The 12,084-nt window shown below is 41.6% G+C and overlaps 1 protein-coding gene across 3 annotated transcripts in view; it reads left to right on the top strand.

Annotated features, from left to right (window-relative positions):
- SLC23A2 (solute carrier family 23 member 2) overlaps window positions 1-12,084 on the top strand; it is a 136,689-nt gene that overhangs the window by 44,847 nt on the left and 79,758 nt on the right. For all 3 annotated transcript variants that reach the window (XM_027766473.1, XM_027766475.1, XM_027766474.1), the window contains exon 2: window positions 9,450-9,716. In XM_027766473.1, the coding sequence (XP_027622274.1) occupies window positions 9,609-9,716 (108 nt within the window). In that variant the 5' untranslated portion in view covers window positions 9,450-9,608. The remainder of the gene's footprint in view (window positions 1-9,449; window positions 9,717-12,084) is intronic.

Genomic DNA, 12,084 nt, shown 5'->3' with positions numbered 1-12,084 from the left:
GACTTGCTTTCTCACTTTCTTTTTCTCTCTCTCTGTCCCTCTCTGGTCAAATTAAAGTAAGTAAGTAAATAAATATATAAATAAATAAAATAAAGTTCAATAAAATAATTTTAAAACAAAAACCAACAACAACAAAAGGCAAATTTGAGGGTAAAATGAAATGCTTGGTAAAGAGAGGGAATACAGAGTAATTGATGACAATTACTTTTCTTGGGATGGATGGTCCCCCTTTGTTTTTGTTGATGGAGGCAGTGGGGAGGGTTGGCGGTTGCATTGGACGTGTCTGTCCAGAACACGAAGATAAACTTAAGCCAGGAGAGTCAATGAATTCTGCATTAAAAAGTTGCGTCATTTCCCCTAAAGTTGATATGAATCAATGTGGGTTTAAAAGTTCTGCAGTGGGGCTGGATGTGGAACAAAGAGCTTATTGGTCCCTGACGATATGCATGGCATGTGGCCTTGTAAAACTCCAGCAGTATTTCGCAGTCTTGTCTTCAGGAAAACAGAAGCTCCCAGTGCTCAAGGTAAAGGTCTTTGGTGGCACCTTCCTTTTTGTGGCAGATTCGATCTTCCCGCTTGGTTTCTCAGATCTTGGAAGGTGATGCGCAGCCGTGGTTGATGGATTTGACCACGTCAAAATGAAAACAATCCCAGCAGTACCAAAGATCATCCTCAAAATTCATAAGCAAACTGAAAGCTGGGATAAAATGTTTGCATCAAATATAACAAAGAATTAAAAGATTACTATCCTTAAAAAATAAAGCTCTGTAAATGCTGTAGAAAATACGCAAAAGGCCTAAGGAGATAAACCACAGAGGCTCCAGGCTTGCCAACAGACATGAGAAACTCATGAATCAGTACATTGCAAACGCTCTGAAAAAAATCTTCCTTGGGTGTTCATTTTCTACTAGAGGCTCTCAAACATGGATGAGATGGACAGATTTGCTGCTGAAAGCACTGCCAATTGGGAAAGTCTTTCTGGAAGGGATTTTATTGTTTGTCTCAAGAGCTTTAAAAATCTTCTAACCCTTTAATCCAGAAGTTCCTTTTGGGGACTCTATTCCAGAGAATCAGGGTTGTGCAGAAGGTTTGCTGCACAAGGCATGGTTGTCAGCAGTGTCATGAGTAAGGACATGTGTGTATGATAGAATTGGTGATGGGGGCCATTGGAGGGTGGGTGGGTCTACTAAGTGTCTGGATATAAGTATAGCATTTTAGGGCCTGAATTCATTCTTCTCAGAATGCTGTAGAGATCACTTTTTCTTCTGGCTTTTGCTGTGGAAAATCAAGTCTGAGGCCAGCTCGTGGCTTGGTGGTTAAGGTAGCTGGGTCCCACATGGCCAACTGCGCAGTTTCAGTCCCAGACCTGGTGGTTTGAAAAACTCATGTGCATATGCATGCCCCAAATCCCGAGAAGAGAATGGAGGAGAAGGGATCATGGTGTTGTCATGCCATGGTGGGGGGGTGCTTGGGGAGGGTGCTTTTTCACCACCCTACTTCCTCAACCCCTTGCCCCCACAAGCATGTGTGCCCTATAGATAATTAAAAAAAAAAACAAAAAAAAACAAAACTTTTAAAAATAGAAGGCTGATGTTAGTATACTGTCTTCTTTTTTTTTTTTTTAATGATCTGTTTTTGTATGTTTTGCTTTTCTGAAAAGAAATTTCAAGATTGTGTATGTTCAGTATTTAGGCATGATGCCAAAATGTGTCAGTGAGGTCTTTCAGAACTTTCCTCAGCACTTGTAATGTCCAGTGAATCTGAAGATTCAAGTCTTTCTTTGGTGCAAGGATATTATTTATGTATGTGTGTATTTATTTGACTCCTTACCCATGTGTTTGATTGTTGTCTTTGGGATCTTTCTCTTGTACAGATTCTTATATAGACTGGCTCTAATGACAGTTTGTAGAATTGCTCTAACAATTTGTAAGTGTAGTTCCCATCTACCAAGAAGTTAATTTTGACAGTCATCTTTAGTTTCCAAGAACTCTTTTGGTCCTCTAGTTACTACTCTTCATTCAGTTTTCTGGAGGATACAAATTAGAATTATCTTAAAAGTATACTCTTTTTTTTTTTTTGAGCGGTTTTTGCTATAGGGCACGTGCGCTCAGCAGACAGAGAGAGACAGAAAGCGAGAAATCACCCCCCAGGGGGGATGGCCACGCCGCAATCCCTTCTCCTCCATTCTCCTCTCGGGATCTTGGGCATGCACACACATGCGCCTGGTGTGAGTTTTAAGCCACCGGGTCCGGGACGCGAACCGCGGTCAACTACGTGGGAGTCCAGTGACATAGCCATTACGCCCACTGCTGGTCCCTAAAAGTATACTCTTTTTTTTTTTTAAATTTTTTTTTAGGTTTTTGCCATAGAGCGTGTGTAACTTGCCAGAGACAGAGAGGGAAAAATGAGAAGTCACCCCCCAGGGGGTTGATCATGCCACAATCCCTTCTCTTCTCAGGATTTTGGACATGCCTGCACATGTGCCTTGTATGATTTTCAAGCAGCTAGGTCCGGGATTTGAAATGCATTTGGGAGTCCAATGCTTTAACCTCCATGCTACCTGCAGGCCCCTGAAGGCCCACTCTTGATTCTTGCATCTATTTAGCCTCGTTGGGCTTTAACTCCACTGTAACTGCCCAGCCTGGTGTGCCTTCGACTTGTTCTCACTCTGTTATCTGCTAATCGCCCTGCTCCCCCTTTATGAGACCCAGGTGCCAATGCTGGGACCATCTCTTGTGTATGCGTGGCCCAGGGGTGTGCTCTGCACCATGCATTTTGGGGTTTACCAGGTATGTGTACTCCCAGTTTGGTTTTTCGGTTACTTTTGGTGGGGATTACAGAGTGAGGTTTCGAATATATTTACACTTTCATATTTCCAAGGAGCTTCTGCAGTGTTTTTATAATCAGATAAAATACACATCACAAATGATCATCGTCCTCAGACTCCCAGGTTAGAGACCCAGTGCTATTTTTGACTCTTTTCTCCTTGCCTACGGCACAAGTGGATGCGGTTCTGTTCTGCTCTCCAGCTTCTCTCTTACGCCTTCCCTCCTTTCCTTCCACGCTGCTGCTGCCCTCCAGCCTCCATGTCTCCTTTGCAGACTCTCTGGGTTGTAGAGAGCAAATATGAAAACATGCGATGAAAACCTGTGGCCTGTAGACACATGTAGAACAGGGCTATTGAGAAACATTTACATATAGAAACAGTATTTGTTTACGGTCAATGGTTATTTTTGTTGTTGTTGTTGATACTCAATACCCTGATAAGGCTAAAAAAAAAAAGTCACATGTGTTTATTAAATTGTCTCTCAAAAAAAGATCAGAGAAATTATTAGCGCCATTTTCATATCTTCTGACGATTTACGTCCAAAAACAACTGGCTCTGCATCCCAATTCCTCCACTATTCTCTTCGCATTCTACTTCCTTCTTCCCCATTTCCTTAACATCCCATTTTCCCTTTCCCCCATTTTCTGCCCTTAAAAAAAATAAACCTGAGGCTGGCTTTGGTCACAACTTCTCCATCAGAGAAGCTGTGCCCATCCAGTCCTCGCTTTTCTATACGTGTGTGTCTTTGTGTGTTTGTTACTGCATCTATTTCTAATCCACAGCCTTCCCTGCTCAAAAAAACGTGTTCATGCCAAACTAGTCCTGACACTGGGTGTCTCCCCTTCCTGCCTCCACTTCATCATCTACTTTGTCCACCTTTAATGTAGTAAGGAAATCCCTCCTCCAGGTACAAATCTGGCCATCATCCTTACTCTCTTTAAAATCCCTTAGATTTTTCCTGCAAAATTGAGTAGAATTACTTTGTCTTGATACCCTCCAGGAACTAGCTGGTCCTAGTTTAATGTGTCTGCCAGCTCCTGTGGAGCGAACTGCTCACTGACTCTTTCTGGAATCTCTGAGACAACTTGGTGTGTGGCTAGGTTTGGCACACTCGACTTCAGGGGACATGGGTAGTGACAGAAGGCTGCCAGCTTTGGGCTTACCTGTCAGTAGTAAGCTTGACCAGATCAGCAAACTGAGCACTGTACTTGGGGAGTCCAGTATGGGAAGCCCAGGTCGTCTGAGAAAGAAGCTCACTGAAGTGTATGTTTAAGTACTTGAGGAAGAAGATAAATTGCGTTGATGATGAAACTGAAATACATATTTAAGGAAAGGTAATTCCAGAAAAGGTCTATCGTCGTAGGAACCTGAGTAAGCCGCGCAAAGTAACAGTTCCACCGTTAGCTATATCAGAGAACAATGGATGAATGGACACCCTTGCCTCTTGCCTTCTTGGACTGTTGATGAACATTTTAAGTAAGAATGTAGGTTAATTTTAAGTAACTAACATATGCCATGTCTGCCAAGGATATAAGTAGGATTCCGCTCTGAGTATGGGAGGTCTCCACCTCTGTGGATGCAAACTAAACTGCACAGTAAAACGGGTCCTTATATTTTCTACAAGAAGCTGAAAATATAAGGAAAAATATGACTTACTTGTCCTTGTTCTTGAAAAGGGAATATTTAAAGGCTGACTAAGTGGGCCAGCGGATGGCATGGTGGTTAAGGGACTGGACTCCTGCATGACCTACCATGGCACAAATCCCAGACCAAGAGGCTTGAAAGTCATGCTGTCTGAGCATGCATGCCCAAAATCCCAAGAGGAGGATGATGAAGGAGATGAGATTACAGTGTGGCCATCCCCCATGGGAGGGTGATTTCTCACTTTTCCTCTTTGTGTCTGTCTCTATTTTTCTCCAGTGAGCATACGTGTCCTATGGTAAAAACCTTTAAATAATAATTAGCTAAGCTACAGTAAGTCCTGTAGACTTGTTCTTCTATGGGTTTGCTCTGTTGGTGCTATGTGTATACTTGCTTCTCATACTGGCGTATGAATCCTTTTAAGGATTCATTTTAATTCATTCATTGATCCTGCTTTTGTGCTAAGGATCAACATGGCTTATCTGGGAGATCATTTTCAGGAGGAAGGAAATATCTTCAAACCTGGGTTTCTCAATCTTGGCACTATTGGCATTTTGAGTCAGATAATTCTTTTTCTTTTTCCAATTTGCCAAAGGGCATGTGTGCTTGTTAGAGAAAGAGAAACAGACACAGAGAGAGTGAGAAAGCACTGTCCTTGGGGGATGGTCATGCCGTAATCCCAGGCACACATTCAAATGTACCTGGCATGTTTTACAAGCTACTGGGTCTGGGACTTGAACCACATAGTCAGCCATGTGAGATCCAGCTCATGTAACTACCAGGCCATGCGCTAGCCCCCAAATCCTCATTTTCAGTTACTCAGAGATACACATTAAACTTTAACTATTGATATGTTCACCTCATTGTATTGTATAGCACTATACATTGTTTCTCTCGTCTATCTGTAATTTTGTTTCTGTTAATCAACAGCTCTATCCCCCCCTTCCCATGAAAAATTATTTATTTAATTTATTATTATTTTTATTTAAATTTGCTATAGGGCACATGTGCTGAGAGAGTGAGGACTACAGGACTTGGCTGTAGTAGGCTATGTGAGAATCTGGCACCTCAACCATCATGCCACCTGCTGGCCTCCTTCCTCTAATTTTTCAATGTTTCTAGTAGGCATTTCTTCAAAAGAAATGCCAGCCTCTTCCCCCCGCTAAAAAAAAAATGCCAACCGGTATGTGTGTATACAAGAGAAAGGAGGGTCAGAGCAACCACATCAATTGTACATATTTAAAGTGTCTGATTAACTTGTTTTTGTCATATTTATATTGGGTCATCAGAAAGGTCATAATGCATTTTTGTATAAAATAACACATCATGACTTTTCCAACAACCCAGTAATATATTCCTGTGGAACAACATAATCAAGATGACGAACACATCCAAAAGTTTCTTTTTCCCTTTATAATATATTCCTCCCACTCATTCATGTTGCCCAACTCCATGATCCCAGAGAACCACTGATTTGCTTTCGATCACAAGAGGTTTGTTTGCATTTTTCAGAAATGTTATATAAATTATGTCAGACAGTATGTATTCTTTTTCCGTCTGGCTTCTTCTATTCAGTATTATTATTTTCAGATTCATCTATTTTGTATTTTTCAATTATCCATTGTTATAGGTACTAGATTTTATTTATGAATTTTTAGTTGAAGTTACTTATTTTCCTTAAAATTTATTTATTTATTTATTTATTTATTTATTTATTAGTAGGTTACAGTGGTAATAACGCAACTGAATCCACATGGAAAAGTCCCATATCCTGGAGCTTCTTTGTACAAGCCGGGATCACGTGCCAGTGATCCAGGATGGTTGAGACTGGGGGGGACTGTGGTGTGAATAGTCTAGTGGGATGCCTGTTTCTCCCCCCTTCCTGTCTCCTCTGATACCAGAGCTGGGTGGAGATGAAGGCATAATCTCTTAAAATATGGACCATCGTTGCCAGATTTCGGGGTTCTTTAAAGTTCCTATTACCAGGTCTGACAACCACAGCTCAGGAAAAAGGTACAGTCATCCCTTTTAACATAGAATAAACTTGAGAAGATGTTTAAGGGACCAGTGGTGCCACCCCTGGAGGCAGCCTTTCAATTGTTGCCACGGTAGGAGCACCACCCCATGGTGGGGTCCACATTTCTTTTTCTTTCTTTTCTTTTTTTTTTTTTTTTTTTAAGAGATATTTTTGGTATAGGGTGTGTGCACTTGCTGGAGAGACAGAGAGACAGAAAGCAAGAAATCACCCCCCGGAGAGGAAGGCCATTCCACAATCCCTTCTCCTACATTCTTCTCTTGGTACTTTGCGTGCGCACCTGGCATGAGTTTCAAGCTGCTGGGTCTGGGACTCGAACCGCAGTTGGCTAGGTGGGAGTCCAGCGACATAACCATTAGGCAATCTGCTGGTCTAGTTCCATTCTTTTTGCTCAGGATCGCTTTGATTATTTGGGTTCCTTTTGTGATTCTACACAAATTTCATAATTGATTATTTCTATGAAGAACATCATTGGTATTTTGATATATTGCTAGCACATTAAATCTGTAGATTGCTTTTGGCAGTATACGATTTTTTTTATCTTATAGGTTTTTGTCTTAGGATGTGTGCACTCATGAGAGAGAGAGAGAGAGAGAGAGAGAGAGAGAGAGAGACAGTGAGAGGGAAAATGAGAAATCACCCCACAGGGGGGATGACTCTGAGATCTTGGATATGCATATACACACACCTGACATGATCTTCAAGCCACCAGGTTTGGGACTTGATCTCTGGTTAGCTATGTGGGAGTCCATTGACAGAACTACTACTGGCTCCAGTAGTATATTCATTTTAACAGTATCAATTCTTCTAATCCATGAACATGGAATGTCTTTCCATTTTGTGTGTTGTATTCAATTTCTTTCATCACTGGCTTAAAATTTTTATTATAAAGATCCTTTAACTCTTTGGTTAATTTTTTTTAAAATTTCCTTTTCAGCTATTTCATTATTGTGTGAAAGTATTACTGAATTTCGTATGTTGTTTTTGTATTCTGCAACTTTATTGAATTCATTTATCAGATATAAGAAGCTTTTTTGTTTTCTCTACATAAGATCATATCTGTAAACGGACAGTTTGGCCTCTTTCTTTGCAATTTGTGTACCCTTTATTTCTTTTTCTTGACCAATTTCTCTGGCTACAACTTCCTTACCCATCCTTTTCCTACTTCATCCATCTTTCTTTCTTTCTTTCTTTCTTTCTTTCTTTCTTTCTTTCTTTCTTTCTTTCTTTCTTTCTTTCTTTCTTTCCTTCCTTCCTTCCTTCCTTCCTTCCTTCCTTCCTTCCTTCCTTCCTTCTTTCTCTCTTTTTCTTTCTTTTTAGAGGTTTTTGCCTTAGGGCACGTGTGCTCCTGAGAGAGAAAGAGAGAGAGAGAGACAGACAGACAGACAGACAGTGAGAGGGAAAGCAAGAAATCATCCTCTGAGGGGATGACCGCACTGCAATCCCTTTTCCTCCATTCTCCTCTTGGGGTCTTGGCAATACACATACATGCACTTGGCATGAGTTTCAACACCCACCTAGCCATGTGGGAGTGTTGAGACATAACCACTACGCCATCTGCTGGTACCCCTACTTTATCTTTCATCTCCCTTTTGAGAGGAAGTCCCTTTTTTAGGTTTATGTTATTTGATTCATATTGTAGCTTGGGTCTTATTTATTTGGTGCCATTCTAGTACATTTATTTCTTTATTGCCAGAGGGTGTATGCACGCTTTAGGGGTATGGTCTTGCTACAGTCCTCTTTCTTCTATTTCCTCATTTCATTAGGATTTTAGGCATGCACATGCCAATGCGTTTTTTTTTTCTTTTTCTTTTTTCTTTTTATGGAGGGGGGAAAGGTTTCTGCTATAGGGTGCGTGTGCTTGCCAGAAAGACAGAGAGAAGAAAGCGAGAAATCATCCCCTGGGGGGATGGCTACGCTGCAATCCCTTCTCCATTCTCCTCTTGGGATCTTGGGCACGCATGTACACATGTCCGGCGTGGGTTTAAGCCACCAAGTCTGGGAGACTCACACCGCAGTTGACTACATGGGAGTCCAGCAACATAGCCATTACGCCAACTGCTGGTCTCACCAGTGTGTTTCTCAAGCTGTTGGGGCTGGGATTCGAACCACAGTTGACCATGTGAGAGCCAGTTCCTATGTACAGCCTTAACTGCAGCACTATGAGGCCAGCCTTCTAGCCTATTTAAAGCTTACCTTGCTACCTTCTTAGAATTCTGTGTGGCCATTTAATCCTGTGGTGGCTTTATCTTGTTGTAATGCTTTCAAATGCTTTCTCCTGCCTTTAATTTAGTATGTATCAAGAATTATGAATTATTTTAATATCTAACTATTCATGGTAAATTGGCTGTTTCTGCATTGTGCAGTATGGTAGTCACTAGCCACAACTGGCTATTTAAATTTTAATTAATTAAAATTAGATACGATTCAAGTTTAGTTTCTTGTTTGCACTAGCTGCATTTCAGGTGCTCAGTAACTGTATGTGACAGTGGTGACCGTATTGGACAAGGCAGATAGAGAACATTTCCTTCATTGCAGAAAGCTCTGTTAGTGTTGGTTATACCATAAATTGGGATCAGCAATTGGCATAATGGCTATGTCACTGGACTCCCATGTGACTTTTGAAGCCACTGGGTCTGGAACTCAAACCATGGTCTGCCATGTGGATGTCTAGTGATGAACCCACTATGCCATTTGCTGGCCCCAGTATTGTGGTATTTTTGATGATCCAGTTTAGTGGTCTTCCCGTCCAGGCGGTGATTCAGAATCAGTGGATGACTATGAATGAGAAGGTTGGGTACTTGGAAAGTATAACTAGGTAAAGCATTTTTTGACATTTGGGTGTATTTTGTGGTATGACTTTTTTCTTTGTAGGAAACTCAGTGATTGTATGTCCTGTGTTGTCTGTGTGCTTTGAGATGATTCGTCTGTACTCTCCCTTTCTAGGTGCTAAGAGATGGCTCTCATGGGTCTCCTCTCTGCCTGAGAATTGGGTGCTAAGGGCACTGGACGAACCAACACCGACGCTGGGTTCCTTGCTTGAATGAGCCTTCATTTTCAGCCACTCCAGTCCAGCTGCTGCGTGGAACTACTCATTTTCTCTTGATGATGGGGATTGGCAAGAACACTACGTCCAAATCAATGGAGGCTGGAAGTTCAACAGAAGGCAAATATGAAGATGAAGCCAAGCACCCCGCCTTCTTTACTCTTCCGGTAAGAGCGTTTACTGTTTTCCTTTCTTCTGAAACCACGCTAACGCTTCTGAATGGGATCAGCATGCAATATGCCTTCATGCTTAACCTTTTCAGTGATGGGGAAGATCCTTGAAAGCCAAATGCTTTTCCTGTCAGTTTTTGGACTGCTTCTTGGGATATAGCCCTGCTCTTAGCCTGGACTCCCTTGCTGGGATTAATTTCAGGAAGGAAGCACACATTGCCATTCACGTGTTAGACCTAGCTCCGTCCTTACTGTTCACTAGAGGATATTGAAGGCTTAATTTTATCACTAAAAATATGCTCTTATGAAATAACATGAAACCCATTTTCATACTCTGATTGCAAGGTGGGATGGTGAACAACTTATTGTTTCAAACCCAAATGTCCATGCTTGGTGTTATGGTGGCGGCTCCCAGGTAATAGAGCTTTATGTGCAGAGGTGTTATCAGTCCAATAAGGCTGACTGTGCACAGTCAGAATCGTCAGGACTAAAATTTTTCCCAGTGGAGAATGATAATTTTGACGTATATAAAGTTACCTACAAAGTGTTGGCTTAAAAAAGGTCTCTAGAGAGTTTTGGACTCTATTTCTTTCTTCTTTACAATAGAAATATAGTTAATGGCAAAAATATTCTAGGATTATTTTTCCCACCCTAGCTTTTGCCATAGGGTGCATACACTTGACAGAAAGAGGGAAAATGAGAAATCATTTCCGGGGGGAATGACCCTGCTGCAGTCCATTCTCTTCTCAGGATTTTGGACATGTATGCACATGTGCCAGTGTGAGTTTTAAGCCGCCAGGTCCAGGACTTGAGCCGTGGTTGGCTATGTAGGAGTCCAGCGCCTCAACCACCACGCCACCTGTTGGCCCCTATTCTAGGATTCTTTAAAACAAGGTTCTGGAATTTGCGTCACTGTGGTGTTATTCCATAAGAAAGACATGAGCATGACATCATAAGTAGATTGGTTTACTACTTTTATTTATATCCAGTAGATTTTACAACTAGCATTACTGTTTTTTTTTTTTTTTTCCCACAAAGCAAAATTTTAAAACTGAATTTTTTGTAATGTTGAAGACTTAAGAGTTGACACAGGTTTCTAGGGAAGGAGACAGTATAGCTTATTCACTACCTAGTTGTTCAAGTTTAAATTAGATCAGTGTTGGAAAGTGAAAAAGAAAGTTTCCTACGTGGGTAGCGACAGTCTCTACCATGACCTGTTTGGCCTTTAGAGCTCAGCAGAATTCACTTTAGGCCCAAGAATTGTTGAGCGTATCTTAACCACCAGCTGCCTTGTCGTTATGGTCCAGCATTTTAGATTTATTTACTTTAGCAGTAAAATTGTGGTATTTTACAGTTAGCACTTAAATTTACCGGTGTACGTTACCAGTTTTCGTATTTCCGGTTGTATCTTGCTTCGTTCCGTTTAAAAAAAAATACTGAGGGTCTGTAGATATGGTCAGTCTTAGTCTTTGTACATCAGTAAATAATTATAGCTTGCTCTCACCTCTTTAGTTTTATTACTTCCATGAGGAAGAGAGAGAGAGAGACAGACAGGCAGACAGAGAGCTTGGCAGCCCCTAGCAGGGCCTTGACACTATGGTCCGCACTCAGCCTCAGCCAGCCTGAATCATGGACATGCACACACACGCTGCCTGTACAGGGAGGCCTCGGGACATGAACCTCGGATCTTCGCATGTGGATCCAGCAGCATGGAGTGTTGCATAACTGCTGTGCCACTAGCTGGCCCCTGCTCTCAACTCTTTAATGAACTTTGAAGTAGAAGCTTGAGCTTCCCACACCATCTCCATTTCCCTCTAAGTGCTTTCTTATGATTTGGATTTCTTTACTCGGCGCCAACTTCTGGATGAATTCCCTTGTGTTTTCCAGTTTACTAATTCTTGTGTACCTCTTGTGTGTCTCTGTTGAATTTTTATTGCAATGATTATACTTACTTCTAAAATTACTGTTCGGCTCATTCCTATCTACTTTTGGTTCTTAATTTCTTGTATGTAGGCGTTTGTTTTTAAAACTTTTTTTTCCCATTTAAATATCGAGAACCCTAATGTATTTATTTTAAAGTCTCTCTCCAGTTGTTCTCTTTTTACCTGGAGTCTGTATGGATTTTCTTCTCTCTCTGTGCTCTGGTGGTTTTCCATTTTCCTGTCCTGGATTTGGTCTGGAAGCAGGTCTTACTGTGTCAGCATGTCACTGAGAGTCACTGTACAGGCTCTGTACGTGGTTGCTGAGCCCTTGGAGAGGGGAGGGCTGCCAGGCAGAGCTGGCAAAGGAAGAGAGGGCTGAGGGCCTCACTGTTGGATTGGCCAAGGCAGCTGATCATAGGATCATGACAGGCCTTCACTGCCTG

This window comes from Tupaia chinensis, unplaced genomic scaffold (assembly GCF_000334495.1).
Source record: "Tupaia chinensis unplaced genomic scaffold, TupChi_1.0 Scaffold143574_1, whole genome shotgun sequence".
NCBI classification, from domain to species: Eukaryota; Metazoa; Chordata; class Mammalia; order Scandentia; family Tupaiidae; genus Tupaia; species Tupaia belangeri.
Note: the sequence above shows the minus strand (reverse complement) of the source record. Positions and strands in the feature narration are given on the sequence as shown.